This window comes from Microcebus murinus, chromosome 2 (assembly GCF_040939455.1).
Source record: "Microcebus murinus isolate Inina chromosome 2, M.murinus_Inina_mat1.0, whole genome shotgun sequence".
NCBI lineage: Eukaryota > Metazoa > Chordata > Mammalia > Primates > Cheirogaleidae > Microcebus > Microcebus murinus.
This window is the reverse complement of record NC_134105.1, coordinates 59,806,847-59,823,243: the sequence shown is the minus strand read 5'-3', so window position 1 is coordinate 59,823,243 and position 16,397 is coordinate 59,806,847. Positions and strand designations below refer to the sequence as shown.

Here is a 16,397-nt window from a genome sequence, read left to right as displayed (position 1 = left end):
GAGCGAGACCCCTTCTCTACTATAAATAGAAAGAAATTAATCAGCCAACTAAAAATATATAGAAAAAATTAGCCAGGCATGCACTTGTAGTCCCAGCTACTTGGGTGGCTGAGGCAGAAGGATTGCTTGAGCCCAGGAGTTTGAGGTTGCTGTGAGCTAGGCTGATGCCACGGCACTCACTCTAGCCTGGGCAACAAAGTGAGACTCTGTCTCAAAAAAAAAAAAAAAAAAAAAAAAAAAAAGGAAAAGACTGTTAGGAAACATTGTCAAAGACTTGGAAGCCAGCAAAAGAAATTACTAGGTATCCTTTTAGCAGAGTGCTAGGTATTACCTAATGGATCCTCTGCATATTATCTGAGGGAATATATACCTTTGATTCTTTTATTGGTTAGACTATCTTACAACTCTGTAAAAGTATAAATTAAATTGTAGAAAACGGAAAGTAATACAGGTGAACCTGAACTACAATTAATTTCTGTTCTGTAGAAAATATGTCTCTTGTTAGATTTTATGGCCCCATAGGATTTTAAACTATAGGTTAATCTATTAATATTAGCAAATTCTTCTAAGCATGTCTTACAGCCTATGTCTGCTCTTCAGATTCTTCTTAATATCAGTTTTAACATCTTACTTGTTCTCTCATTAATAAATTAAATATAATCTGTCATATGTTAAAAAAAAAACCCTATTGCCTGTGGAATTTATTCTTTAATCTCCAAAGATCTTTTGTACTATTGGATCATGGGTAATATATTCAAATTAATGGCTATAATTCTAGAAGCCATATCAACAATCATTCTTTTATTCAGGAGAGTCTTGGAATAATCTCTTCTCCCTTTTTGCATGTTGATGACTTGGGTAGGTTCTTTAAACATTCAATAAAATCACCATAAACATACTAGATCTCGTATAAACTATGCCTTCTGTAGGAACCATCAATCCACAGATGTAGGCAGCTAACAATCATGTTTGTAGTACATGACTCTACCTATCATCCTGGCTGTAATGGCCCTAGCCAGTTATGCATGTGGTGGTCAATCTAATATATAAATATGCTACAGTGAGAACAAAGAATCAGAGGAAGGCTATAGAGCAGCAATGAATGAAACATGACAGAGAAGTAGAGTTGAGAGGTAGAAAAAGACTATATTTCATGGCCTCCGGAAGACTTACTCTTCTGGTTCTTATCCCTTCCTGAAACTGACTCCATTCTTGCCTTCAGATCCATGAGGCACTTCAATATATTTAAAATAAGTTTGTTTTGTTTGCTTTTTTGCTTAAAGTAGCTAAAGTTCGTTTGTTACTTAAAAAGCTTGCTTATCATACAATTATATAATTGCTTAGTACTTATTATCAAGGATAATATTTAATATTCTTATAAGGCTTTCAAGTACATTTATATCATGTCTAGAAGTTTTATGTTTAGAAATGTTAAGTAAATTTTTGGATTTGTGTATTGCAAATTCAAATCTGCATTTAAAATGTATATATTCTATTTATATTATAACTTCCATATAATATCCAATTTAATTAAGAAATCTCTAAATCTCTCAACCAATCTCTAGCTGTGCCATTAAAATACAATTTTATTATTAGGCATGAAGAAAAAAGTTGTTTAAATATTTTGTATTTATAATAGATTCGATTTTTACTTTGGTAATTTAGAAATTTATAAGAAATTTATTTTATTCCCAGTTCCTGACACAGAGCTTCTAAAACCCTTGGAATTTATTGAATGATAGGAATATCTCTTGTTATTTATTTCTTTATTTTTTTTTCCTTCACCCATATCTAACCACCACATTTTGTTATTCATTATGAGCCTTTTTCAAACACTCCTAAGTTTATGGTAATAAGGTAACTTAGGGTGGGGCCTCTAGATAACTTAGGGAAGGGATGAGGGTACGTAGGGTTGGTCACCAAAAAGAGTAGAGAGTGGTGTCATAGACTGAATTGTGTCCCTCTAAAATTCCTGTGTTGACCCCCTACCTCCCACTGTGACAGTACTTAAGATATAGGGCCTTTAGGAAGTTAAAGTTGTTAGGTAGATAGTGAGGGATTCTGTGTCTCCTAGGGACGAAAGTGGGCACTTTGCCTTGGTGCAGTTGCCCCACCCTAATCCTCTCCATACCTAGGGGAGGAAGAAATACCCTATGCATCGAATCTGCCAATCATATATAACTTAGTAGGCCAGCTACAAAAGAATGCAGAGGACTCTCTAGCCCACGAGCCAAGTGGCACAGATACCATAGAGTCCAGAAGTTGACCTAGAACAACCCCCATGAGTAGTAATGCAACTCCCAACTGGCCAATCAAAGTGGTTCCATGGTGACCTCTGAACCACAAGGGAGGTCCCAATCCGCGCACTAGAAAGCAGGATGCAGACTGTAATCAAGTCTCTCTTAGCCCTTCCTTTGGCCCTCCCTTTGGTGCAACAATGGGTCCGGTCATCATCTGTGGCATATATATCATGTTTTGTAAACTGTATCTTGCCCTTGCCCTATAATTCTCTTTCCTCAGTAAACCTCATTTTCGTGTTTGCCTTACTTTGGTGCATCTGGTTATTCTTTGGTTATGAATGTGTCAAAAACTGACATTTTCGAACTGAAACCTGACAGAGTCACAGGGGTAAGGCCCTAATCCAATAAGACTTATAAGAAGAGAAAGAGATATTAAAGCTCCTCCCACCCCAACTCTTCATACATGCAGAGGACATGCGAGGACACAGCAAGTAGGTAGTAGTCTACAAGCCAGGAAGAGACCTCTCCAGAAACCAACCTTAATGGCACTTTTTTTTTTTTTTTGAGACAGTCTTGCTCTGTTGCCCAGGCTATAGTGCTGTGGCATCAGCCTAACTCATGGCAACCTCAAATTCCTAGATTCAAGCAATCCTACCTCAGCCTTCCAAGTAGGTGGGACTACAGGCTTGTGCTACAATGCCTGGCTTTTTTGATATTTTTAGTCACCCAGCTAATTTTTTATATTTATAGTAGATATGGGGGTCTCACTTTTGCTCAGGCTGGTCTCGAACTCCTGACCTCAAACTTTCCTTCTGCCTTGGCTTCCCAGAGTGCTAGGACTACAGACGTGAGCTGCCCCACCCCACCCCTGATGGCACCTTGAACGTCTAGCCTCCAGAACTGAGAGAAACTAAATTTCTGTTTAAGCCATCCAGTCTGCAGTGTATTTTTTTATGGCAGTTCTGGCAGACTAGTAGAGGTGAGAACTTTCAAGCTTTACCCCTGACCTCTAGAAAAGAGCGGGAGAATGGAGATCGAGCTCTATGAAAACTCTTGAATGAGATTCAGGGAGTTTCCAGGTTGGTGAACAGAGGTGCTGGGAAGGTGGTATGCTAGGAAAGGGCATGGAAGCTCTGTACCTCCCCCCTCTCTTTATACCTTGCCCAATGCATGTCTTCCATTGGCTGTGCTTGAGTTGTAGCTTTTAAAATAAACAGATACTAATTTGCAGTCCTACTAACAGTATGTAAGTGGTCCTTTCTCTCTACATCTGTGCCAGCATCTATTGTTTTTGGACTTTGAAATAAAAGCCATTCTAACAGGAGTAAGGTGATATCTCATTGTGGTTTTAATTTGCATTTCCCTGGTGATTTGTGATGTTGAGCATTTTTTCTTGTTTGTTGGCTATTTATCTTTTGAAAAATTTCTGTTCATGTCTTTTGCCTACTTTTTAATGGGGTTGTTAATTTTTTCTTGCTGATTTGAGTTGTCTATAGAATCTAGTTATCAGCATTTTATTAGAATTGTAGATTGCAAATTTTCTCCTATTTTGTAGGTTGTCTATCTGCTCTGTTATTTCCTTAGCTGTGCAGAAGCTTTTTAATTTAATCAAGTCCCATTTTTAAAATTTTGTTGCTGCTGTGATTGCCATTGGGGTCTTAGTAATAAATTCTTTGCCTAGACCAATGTCTAGAAAGAGTTTTCCCCTATATTTTCTTCTAGACTTCTTATGGTTTGATACCTTACGTTAATATAACCCCTATGGAAAACAGTATGGAGATTTGTCAAAGAACTAAAAGTAGACCTACCATTCAATCTGGAAATCCCACTACTGGGTATCTACCCAAAGGAAAAGAAGTCATTTCATCAAAAAGACACCTGTACTCAAATGTTTATTGAAGCACAATTCATAATTGAAAAGTTGTGGAATCAACCCAAGTGTCCACCAATTCATGAATAAGATTAACAAAATATGGTATATGTATACCACGGAGTACTACTCAGCCATTAAAAAGGATGAATTAATGCCTTTTGTAGCAATTTGGAAGGAACTGAAAACCATTATCTGAAGTGAAGTATCTCAAGAATGGAAAAAATAAACACTACATGTGCTCTTTAATAAATTGGAACTAACCAATGGGCTTACAAGTACACAGAGGAAAGTAAAAGTCATTGCAAATCAAGTGGGGGTGGGGAGGCAAAAACCCCACCTAATGGGTACAGTGAACACTATTAAGGTGATGGGCACACTTACAGTTTTGACTCAAGCCATTTATCAAAAACATCTATAACTAAATAAACAGGTAAATATGCAGCTTGGGGACACAGGACTTGTGACTGGCCTCTGAAGTGAGGGCAGTCTTGTGGGATTGAGCCTAACACTGGGTAGTGTCAGAATAGAATTGAAGTGGAGGACACATATTTGATATCAGAGAAATAGAGAATCAGAAGTGATGTCTAAAAATACCCTATTTAGTATAACACATTTTAGCAGTATTTGATATTTAGAATTACAAGAAATATTAAATTCACATATTTTGGTTCCTATATTATTTTGTATTTATATTTTCCAAGGTCTCTAGTAATATAATTAAAATGGGTAGGTAACTTTATGCAATTCAGAATCAAAACATGACTCTTTTTAATCATGGTAAATATTAATATGTGAAGCACCAATCTGAGCAACAGTGAGACCCCGTCTCTACTAAAAATAGAAAGAAATTACTTGTACAACTAAAAATATATAGAAAATAATTAGCCATGCATGCTGGCACATGCCTCTAGACCCAGCTACTGGGAGGCTGAGGCAGAAGGATTGCTTGAGCCCAGGAGTTTGAGGTGGCTGTAAGCTAGGCTGATACCATGGCACTCTAGCCCAGACAATAGAGTGAGACTCTGTCTCAAAAAAAAAAAAAATAAATAAATACATGAAGCATACACTATTACATGAAGTAATAGAACTTGGAAAGAATACAAAAAGATATGGTAATAAACACCAAAAAATTTTGTTTAAGTTCCTTTTCAAAATGTGTGCACATGAAATGAGGTTGTATACAATAGACCAAAGTCTAGTAGAGACCAACAGAGTCACGTAAAAGTAATTTAAGGCAAACTTTATTGATTTATTTTAAATAAGGCAAGTGAAATGTGGGCTCAGAATTAAATAAGATTTTCGAGAAGCTTCTTATACTTGTATAATGGGTGAATACGAGTATCAAAAGTTTTACTGTTCCTGTATAAAACTGAAAGAAAATGCTTTCCAAGTTGCAGTAAAATGAACTCTAATAAAATAATGCCATTAAGTCCACACAGTCACTTATAAGTTGTTTGAGGGTGTACAAATCCTACAGTATTTTCTTAATGTAAATTTGGAACATTCTGAATATTTTATAAGCCTATTTTTCTGCCATTGGAAAAATGATGGAATTCCAAGGAATTTCTGCTACCTTTTTTTTGTTTTTGAGACAGTCTCACTTTGTTACCCAGGCTAGAGGGAGTGCCATGGTGTCAGCCTAGCTTACAGCAGCCTTCAACTCCTGGGCTCAAGCAATCCTGCTGCCTCAGCCTCCAGAGTAGCTGGGACTACAGGCATGTGCCACCATGCCCGGCTAATTTTTTGTCTCTATATATATTAGTTGGCCAATTAATTTCTTTTTATTTATAGTAGAGACGGGGTCTCGCTCTTGCTCAGGTTGGTTTCGAACTCCTGAGCTCAAATGATCCGCCCGCCTAGGCCTCCCAGAGTGCTAGGATTGCTACTTTAATTTTAAGAGATCAAAACAACAAAACAAATGTATTTTTCTAGCTTAACGTAATTCATAATATAGTGGTACTAAGGACAACAAATAATTTCAATAAAACCAAATCTATTTCAGAAAAGGGAAATCATATAGAGTTAAACAAAGCACAAACTACTATTAGAATCAGTTGCTTCAGATCTAGTATAAGAGTACTCATTTTTATTTTCACTGGAAAAATGTTAAAGCCCTTTCTCTTTTCTGGTGCTTACACAGTGGGTCATGTTCTAGTTACTCAATGATGAATCATGTTTCTATAGCAATCTCTTTAATTTTTATACTTGCTGATGTGTTCACGGGCTATAATAAGCCTTTGAATTTGTGCAGTGCCTTCATAAATCTGCAAGAAAAATACAAGTGTAGGTTAAATATCTTCAGTACATGAATATCTTGATTTATTCAATATTCTGGACAGTAGTATAAGCTACATTATAATACTAAATTGAATCAAGCTATCTACAGGGTCTGTAGCCTATAGAGATCCTGAAACCTGACTTTGTGAAACTGTGAGACTAGGCAATTCTCTAAAGATTAGTTTATATTATTATAAAAAGTCATTTACCAAACTCGGGAGAAGAGTCTTCAAAACTCAAAGAAAAGGATATTTACATTTCAGAAAGCTTAGGAAAACTAAAGTTTAATGTTGCTAAAACACTTATCCAACTTTTCTGAACTATTCTTAACTAGTTGTCACCTTCAGTCATTTCCTATTCTTACTCTTAAATCTAAGAACAGTTGCTAAAGAAAAAAATGCTGGAAGGATTTCAGTAGTTATCCCTCCTTTCCATTCCAAACTTCTAACCCCTAGCCATCTTTTCAGATGGAAGAGAAAAATTAAATGATTGATAACAGTAATAATAATCACAGGCTCAGCCCGGAGCGGTGACTCACGCCTGTAATCCTAGCTGAGAGGCTGAGGCGGGCGGATTGCTCAAGGTCAGAAGTTCAAAACCAGCCTGAGCAAGAGTGAGACCCCATCTCTACTATAAATAGAAAGAAATTAACTGGCCAACTAATATACATAGAAAAAATTAGTCGGGCATGGTGGTGCATGCCTGTAGTCCCAGCTACTCAGGAGGCTGAGGCAGAAGGATTGCCTGAGCCCAGGAGTTTGAGGTTGCTGTGAGCTAGGCTGACGCCACGGCACTTACTCTAGCCTGGGCAACAAAGAGAGACTCTGTCTCAAAAATAAATAAATAAAATAAAATCACAGGCTCTAGGAGAGTGAGAATATCACCATATAAACTTGTGAGTTTAAATAAAACACAACTGGTCCTCAGTTTCTTCATGTCTAAATAGAGGGTTGGACTATGTCTAACATTCCTTCTCATGATAGCATTCTGATTTTACTTCGAGATTTCAAATGACTGGTTTTGTCAAATAATTTGCTGGGGTTGGGGGAATCAAAGGAAGAGATATCGAGGAACACAGGTTATAATTACTTAACCCACAAGTGGAGAACACACATATTTCTATCTTATTTACCAAATTACTCCAAAGTTTTTCTAACCACCAATTTAATTTAGAAGTCACACACACACACACACACACACACACACACACACACACACACACACACACACATATATATCACTGTCTCCACATGTTGGTTTTTGACTCCAAGTAATGGTTTCAATTAATTCAAGAGTTATCAGGGAAGATTCAAAACAAAATAATTAATTTTAGACGACATGTATATTTTTTTGAGACAAAAGTGTGGGTTACAATTAGTTAGAATGTTAAAACTCAACGCAGCCTTAAACATACTATACGTGTCTGTATCATTTACTTAGTCAATTCTCTCTTAAGACCTACCCTTAATCAAAAATAACATTCTTCTTTCTACTAATTATGTCCAAAAACCAACTAACAGCCATCTATGATAGTCATTTATTATTGCTAGTAGCATAAAATCCCTAAATAATCAGAAATTTACTCTGTCATTTATGAATACTCTATGCCTTCACAAACCATAAAAATCATTTTTAACCTTACCTGATAGATCTTGGCATCCCTCATTAGTTTTTCTACCGGATATTCTGTATTAAATCCATTGCCTCCAAAAATCTGCACAGCATCAGTAGCTAACTGATTTGCAATATCTCCAGCAAACGCCTTTGCAATAGAAGCATAATAGGTATTTCGGCGACCAGAGTCAATCTCCCAGGCTGCTCTCTGGTAACTCAATCTAGCTAGTTCAACTTTCATTGCCATTTCAGCCAGCAAAAATGATATCCCTTGGTGCTAGAATTAAAAAGAAACAATTTAAGAATGTCTATTGATAAAACTTATAAGTTTTTTTCCTAGGGCATTTTGTTTTTTTAACTTTTTATGAACTAATTATAGGCTTACAACAAAGTTATACCTTGTTTCTTCTAATGTTAACATAAAACAACAGTATAGTGATCAAGGACAGGACATTAATATAGATACAATATTATCAACTAAATTATAGACCTTACTCAAATTTGGCCAAGTTTTCCACCAGTGTTCTTTTTCTGTTCCAGGATCACACACTAAATTTAGTTATTTCTTCTTAGTCTTGCCCAGGCTGATACAATAATTCCTCAATCTTTCCTTGTCTTTCATAACTTTGTACTTTTAAAGAATTTGGTTATTTTTTGTAAAAATTCCCTCAATTTCAGTTTGATATTCTTTGCTCATGACTGGAATGAAGGTATGCATTTTGGGCATGACCTCAAGCTATGTGCCCACCTCAGCCTCCCAGAGTGCTAGGATTACAGGCCTGAGCCACCACGCTGGCCTCAGCAGCTTTCTTTAGCTGCAGCAGGTTAAGCAAGACAAGGATAAGTAGCAGGCATAGCTATTTACTTACAGAGAGAAGTAATAACAATAATAAACACTGTAGTGAATGAGAGCTCTGATTAGAGTACCATTCTATACTATCCCTTAAAAAAAATACCAAAAAATTTAAAAAAAGCTCTGTTCTCTTATTATAATGGACCCAATCTATATATAAATCAGCTCCTTACAAAATAAGAATAAGAGGCAGAGAAATGGTAAAAATAGAATGAAAATAACTAAGTACAATGCAAAAGCTGGGGCTCGGTGTGGTGGCTCACGCCTGGAATCCTAGCACTCTGGGAATCCGAAGCAGGCAGATCATTTGAGCTCAGGAGTTCAAGACCAGCCTGAGCAAGAGCAAGACCCCATCTGTACCAAAAATAGAAAGAAATTATCTGGACAACTAAAAATATAGAAAAAAAATTAGCTGGGCACGGTAGCACATGCCTATAGTCCCAGCTACTTGGGAGGCTGACACAGGAGGATTACTTAAGCACAGGAGTTTGAGGTTGCTGTGAGCTAGGCTGACACCACGGCACTCACTCTAGCCTGGGCAACAGAGTAAGACTCTGTCTCAAAAAAACCACCACCAACAAAACTTGGTTATACTGAAATGACAAAATATCATGTATACTACAACACAGTTTCTTTTAGGAAGTAATAAATAAGTCCTAATGTGTTAACTTAATATTTTAATTTTATTTATTTATTTATTTTATTTTGTTTTTTGAGAGAGTCTTACTTTGTTGCCCAGGCTAGAGTCAGCCTAGCTCACAGCAACCTCAAACTTCTGGGCTCAAGCGATCCTTCTGCCTCAGCCTCCCAAGTAGCTGGGACTACAGGCATGTGCCACCATGCCCGGCCAACTTTTTCTATATATATTAGTTGGCCAATTAATTTCTTTCTATTTATAGTAGAGACGGGGTCTCGCTCTTGCTCAGGTTGGTTTCGAACTCCTGACCTTGAGCAATCCGCCCACCTCAGCCTCCCAGAGAGCTAGGATTCCAGGCGTGAGCCACCACGCCCGGCCTATTTTAATTTTAAATAAAAGAAAATAAAGCAGACTACATACACCGTCATGAAGAAGTCTGGAATGATATGGACAGAAAAACAATGTAGATGGGACTAATAAGCTTTATCACAAATAAATGTACACATAATATATACCTACCATTTTACCTCGCCTTTCACATTCATACATACACACCCACATATGAGAGTAACATACTTTACATTTCTTGTCTCCAAATTTATATGTGAAAACAGAAGAGTATGTGGTGATACATCATTGTATATTTCCTAATATCAGATATGAAATGGCTAAATAATTAAATGTGGATTCCAAGTATAAAGTGACCCTTCTTATTCATAATGCTATATACAGAGTACACAGACTCTGGCAGATTGGAGTTGCAAAGAACACACAGATCAGAGTGGAGGACACGTGGTATTATATCATTATACCTATTAATTAAAAATGCAGGCAGTCAGCATTTTGCAGAGTACTTAAGGGGGAAACAAATCTTCAGTAGAAATCAAATGATACAAGACTGTATTTTAAGTAATAAGCAAAGACTTCTATACCTATTAAGAAAAAATCTTCAGAACCCATAAGAAAGGGAACATAAAAGAAGATTCCATATTGAGTTGAAGAATAGCCACAATAAGTTATCATCAGATACTTGGTAAGGAGGACCTGGAAGATGATGGTAGATCTTATAGTATTTATAGTTGTTGCCTGTTTATAAATAAGCTGAAACAACTTTTAGTAAAATGTACATATTTAGTTCTTGCAACATGAATGAGCTAAAAAAGAAATACTTGATTTAAAAAAAAGAGAGAGAGCTTATAAGAAACAGAAACCTCCAAGTGCCTCCAGAAAGGAATTTAAGTCCTGATGGGAAGAGATGGACATGGAGAGGGAAAAAAAAAATCAGACTCAGATTTGGGTCCAATGGGATAAGGAGCTGGAGTTTTAACACACACACAGAGCCAAGTGGCATATACCCATAGTTCTAGCTTTCTGGGAGGCTGAAGCGGGAGGATCATTTGAGTCCAGAGTTCAAGACCAGCCTAGGCAACACAGTGAAACCCCTGTCTCTACAAAAAATAAAAAAAATTAACTGGGCATGGCAGGGCATGCCTGTAGTCCCCACTACTTGGGAGGCTGAGGCAGGAGAATCACTTGAACACATAAGTTTGAGGATGCAGTAAGCTGTGATGATACCACTGCACTCTACCTTGTGGCAAAAGAGTGAAATCTTATCTTAAAAAAAAAAAGTCATGGGAGGTAACATAGATTAGGAGCATTAAATAGAGTCCTGGATCTGTGACTTATAATCTGCGTGACCTTTTATAAATTATTTAATGTCCCTGAATGTCAGTTCCCTGATATTTAACAGAGATGATAACACTAGCCAAAAAAGGTTACTGAGAGAATTAGAAAATATATTTAGAATGTATAGCATAGTGTCATGTATACCAGTGACCAATAGTTAGTGGCAAAGTCTTAAAAAACTCTATTCTTGAAACCCATCTTGTTAAAACCACATTTTGTTCTTGCTACCAAAGTAGAAATACATTAGTTTGTACTTTAAAAATAATTTCTAAATATTTAGATGAAAACAAATATCTTTACATTGTTAACAAAGCAAGCATAGTATTAAAATTACCTCTATAAGTGGCTTTCCAAAAGTTTTCCTTTCCAGGGCATACTTGGTAGCTTCATCCAAAGCTCTCTGTGCTAAGCCAACAGCACCAGCTGCAACCTAGTATTTTAACATTTTATAAAGAGAAAGTTCATGTTGTATTTAAACACACAATATAAGGCTATATGCCTAAGATTCTAAATGAAGGATTACACAAAGAGAAGGTGACCTATAGCAACAAGTGAATGGGGGTGAGAAGACAGGCACTTAAATTTATATTAGTTATGAAGTAAAGGTAATAGGGGAGGCATTTATTAGACAAAGGATTATAGGCTAGAGAAATTTTAAACATTCCTTTTGTTTAAGAAGGAAAACCTTCCTGGGGAAATATTCTTAATGAGTGAAGAAGGAACAGGAAATGAGTACATATCAACAGGAATGATCAAATTAAGTGTGGATTGTCTCTGTAAATCTAGCAGCGACTATAGTAACTTTGCGCTTGCTAAAATAATTTCTATATAATGGGCAAGAAAGTTGAAGAATTCTAAAAAACAAAGCAACAGTTTTCTCCTCCACCCTTAATAAGCACAGCAATTTTAATAGATTTAAAAAGCAAAGCACCAAACATATAATATTAAAACTACTTATTTAATGTAATAAATAAAAGATCCTATAAAGATTATCAACTCATGTTACTTACTGGAGGTCTGGTTTTATCAAAAGCTCCCATTGCAATTTTGAAACCAGCTCCCTCACCAATTAAAACATTTTCTTTAGGCACTTTCACATCTTCAAAGACAATTCCTCTAGTATCTGAACATCGCTGGCCCATGTTTAATTCCTAACAAGAAAATTGGTATATTTTAAGGAACATATTTTGAGATAGCATCAATTTTTACTGTTAACTATTATTTTATGACTTTCTACAATTATTAGTATCTAAAACAGGATGTTAACAAACTATGGCCTGCAATACCTATTTGGTAAATATAGCCTTATTGGAATACAGTCACAACTATTTGTTTACATATCACCTATGGCTACTTTCTTGCTACAATGGCAGAACTGAGTAGTTGTGACAAAGATCATATGGCCCCCAAAGCCTAAAATATTTACAATTTTGATCTTTACAAAAAAAGTTTGCTAACCCTCTGATGTTTCACAAACTTTGAAACCAACATTAGCCTAAACATCTCTACAAGTATGTAATATCAAGAAAGTACTTTGGAGTGAGTCTGGGAAACAGGTTAACAATATTTTCTCATTATATCTGAGTGGCGGTCTAAGGCAGTGGTCTCCAACCTTTTTGGCACCAGGGACCAGTTTCATGGGAACAATTTTTCCACAGACTAGGGGGTGTGTGGGGGGATGGTTTCAAGCACATTATATTTATTGTGCAGTCAAACATCTCTGCCAGTGATAATCTGTATTTGCAGCTGCTCCCCAGCACTAGCGTCACCACCTCAGCTCCACCTCGGCCCATCAGGCATTACATTCTCATAAGAAGCACGCAACCTAGATCTCTCACATGAGCAGTTTACAGTAGGGTTCAAGCCCCTATGAGAGTCTAATGCCGCTGCTGATCTGACAGGAGTTGGAGTTATGCAGTGATGCCAGCAATGGGGAGTAGCTGTAAATACAGATGAAGCTTCGCTCACTTGCCCGCTTCATTCATCTCCTGCTGTGTGGCCTGGTTCCTAATAGGCCACAGACTGGTACTGGTACCAGTACCAGTCTGTGGCCCCAGGGGTTGGGTACTGCAGGTCTAAGGTACCAGAGTTTCTTAACTTATAAAAGCAAAGCAGACCTAGCGTGGTGGCTCACCCCTGTAATCCCAGCACTTTAGGAGGCTGAGGTGGGAGAACTGCTTGAGGCTAAGAGTTCAAGACCAGCCTGGGCAACACAGTGAGACCCTCTCTACAAAAACAATTTTACAAATTAGCCAAAAGTGGTGGCAGGCGCCTGTAGTACTAGCTACTTGGGAGACTGAGGCAGGAGTATTGCTGGAGTCCAGGAATTCCAAGTTGCAATGAGCTATATCACGCCACTGCACTCCAGCCTGGGCAACACAGGGAGACCTTGGCTCTAAAAAAATAAAAAAATAAAAAAAAAGTAAATAAAGCTGCTATGAACATTTGTGTATAGGTCTTTGTTTTCATTTCTCTTGGGTAAAATACCTAGGAGTACTGGGTATGTGGTAAGTATATGTTTGACTTAATAAGAAATTGCTAAACTAGCTATATTCCCTCAACATTTTGTTCTAAAGATTTTCAAACCAATAGAAGAGTTGTAAGAGAAGTATAATAGATACTTATATGCCCTTTGCCTAGATTCACTGATTAACATTTTGACACATTTGCTTCATTTTGTGTTCTTTGTGTGTGTGTGTGTGTGTATAACTATTAGCGTTATGCTGAATCATTTGAGAGAAAGCTGCAGACATTGTAACTCTAAGGAAAAAAACCTTTTATTTATTTATTTATTTAGAGACAGAGTCTTGCTTTGTTGCCCAGGCTAAAGTGAGTGCCATGGCGTCAGCCTAGCTCACAGCAACCTCAAACTCCTGGGTCAAGTAATCCTGCTGCCTCAGCCTCCCGAGTAGCTGGGACTACAGGCATGTGCTACCATGCCCGGCTAATTTTTTCTCTCTATATTAGCTGGCCAATTAATTTCTTTCTATTTATAGTAGAGACGGGGTCTCGCTCTTGCTCAGGCTGGTTTCGAACTCCTGACCTCAAGCAATCTGCCTGCCTCGGCCTCCCAGAGTGCTAGGATTACAGGCGTGAACCACCTTGCCTGGCCTGAAAAAAAACTTTTTTGTTTTTTTAATTATTGAGTGCATATTATATGTTTGGCACTATTCTAGGTATTGGGGATACTATATGGCTGCAGCCTGGTATCTGTCGATGGCCTGGTAGGAAAACAGGGCTGAGCATCATCACCTGATTTCTGCTTGTACACCACCACCTCCTAACCCCAACCCCAGTGAAACACTATCTTCCATGAAACCAGTCCCTGGTACCAAAAAGGTTGAGGACTGCTGTTATGTGGATCACAGTATTTTCTCTTTGTATCTGAGAAGTGGTCTAAGATACTAGAGCTTATTAACTTATGAAGACAAAATAGGCCTAATGTGATAGCTCATGCGTGTAATAACAGCATTTTGGGAGGCTGAGGTGGGAGGATCACGATCATTTTAGCCCAGGAGTTATTAAAGCCAGCGAATTAAAAGATTAATTTATACCTTTATAAGCAAGGGCTATGGAAATATAAAGGTATAAATTAATCTTTTAATTCGCTGGCTTTAATAACTCCTGGGCTAAAATGATCGTGATCCTCCCACCTCAGCCTCCCAAAATGCTGTTATTACACGCATGAGCTATCACATTAGGCCTATTTTGTCTTCATAAGTTAATAAGCTCTAGTATCTTAGACCACTTCTCAGATACAAAGAGAAAATACTGTGATCCACATAACAGCAGTCCTCAACCTTTTTGGTACCAGGGACTGGTTTCATGGAAGATAGTGTTTCACTGGGGTTGGGGTTAGGAGGTGGTGGTGTACAAGCAGAAATCAGGTGATGATGCTCAGCCCTGTTTTCCTACCAGGCCATCGACAGATACCAGGCTGCAGCCATATAGTATCCCCAATACCTAGAATAGTGCCAAACATATAATATGCACTCAATAATTAAAAAAACAAAAACAAAAAACCCTCTCTAGTTCAATAAATATTTAAGGAAGAAAATTGTACAAAAAGAGAATGAGACTAGAAATAGCAAGATGAAATCAGGAGTGGGTTTACTACTGAAAAAAAGTGTCAGTGTTCTGTCCATTACACTTTCTACAGATTGGCCATACATTTGGCCCTGAATTTGTTAACAACAACCATCCCTAAGAAAAATTATGTCTTATACAAATAAAAAACAATTTCTTGAGAGAAGCACAACTATTCTTAGTACTTATATCTTGATATAATATCATCAGTTTAATTTCTGAAGCACCATCAACCTTTAATATCTATTCTCTAAAGAAAACACAACACAATATAGTATCAGAAACTGACTGGGCAAGTGCCTAGGAGACCTTAGTACTGATCTCAACTTGGTTTTATATTTGTGACCTTGGGTAAATCATTTCACTTGGATCTCAGTTTCAATGCTCAGTGAATAGACTGAAGTAAATAATATGTAGGATGTCTTCTCCCTTTAAAATTCTGTGACCTAAAAAATAAGTTACCCCTTTATACTATAGCAACATGCTTCCATTTTAAAGAGGCTTGGATAAAACAGAAAGATTCTGATGGATTTAAATAAAATGGGATTTTACAAACATACATGACTGGTTTAGAAATTTGCTTAACTTGATCAAAGTAGTTTTTCCAGTTCAGGCTCTGCCACCCTACTCTAATATTTGACCAGATTAATACATTCATATAACTTTCAGTAACTCTTAGTTAACTCTCAAAATTCTTCCTTTGCCCTAGATACAACACCATTTGGTCATTAATAGCCTTTTATTTTAAAAACCCATTTGGCAAAAAAGAGTTTTACAGTGTAAAATTGTGTCTCTTCCTATTCTCCGAGTTATAATCTTAAATCATGCATTGTTAGGTCTCATTAGGACTACTTTAATGACTTCATTTCTTTCCTCCTTTGATAATCAAGTTTTAAACTCTTTTCTCTTTAGCCTATTTGAAATGGTACATTATCTCCACATATGCAGATTACAACCCTTTCAAATATATTAAATTACCTTTTCTTATTTAAATAAAACTGTCTTGCCTTTCCACATTTAAGGCTCTTTGACATTCCCTTACACTGTTCTGAGGCATAGCCTTAGTGTTGTATGGCCTTGGGTAATCCATTTATGTCACATTGTTTTAATCCATAAAATGGGCATAATGCC

The 16,397-nt window shown here is 37.0% G+C and overlaps 1 protein-coding gene across 2 annotated transcripts in view; it reads right to left on the bottom strand.

Moving 5' to 3' along the window:
• Positions 1 to 6,163: 6,163 nt before the first annotated feature.
• Positions 6,164 to 16,397, bottom strand: part of ACADM (acyl-CoA dehydrogenase medium chain) — a 277,105-nt gene continuing 266,871 nt past the window's right edge. For both annotated transcript variants that reach the window (XM_012787789.3, XM_075999408.1), the window contains 4 exons: positions 12,191 to 12,331; positions 11,515 to 11,610; positions 8,033 to 8,281; positions 6,164 to 6,377 (listed from right to left, as the gene is read on the bottom strand). In XM_012787789.3, coding sequence (XP_012643243.1) covers positions 6,306 to 6,377; positions 8,033 to 8,281; positions 11,515 to 11,610; positions 12,191 to 12,331 — 558 coding nt within the window. In that variant the 3' untranslated portion in view covers positions 6,164 to 6,305. The remainder of the gene's footprint in view (positions 6,378 to 8,032; positions 8,282 to 11,514; positions 11,611 to 12,190; positions 12,332 to 16,397) is intronic.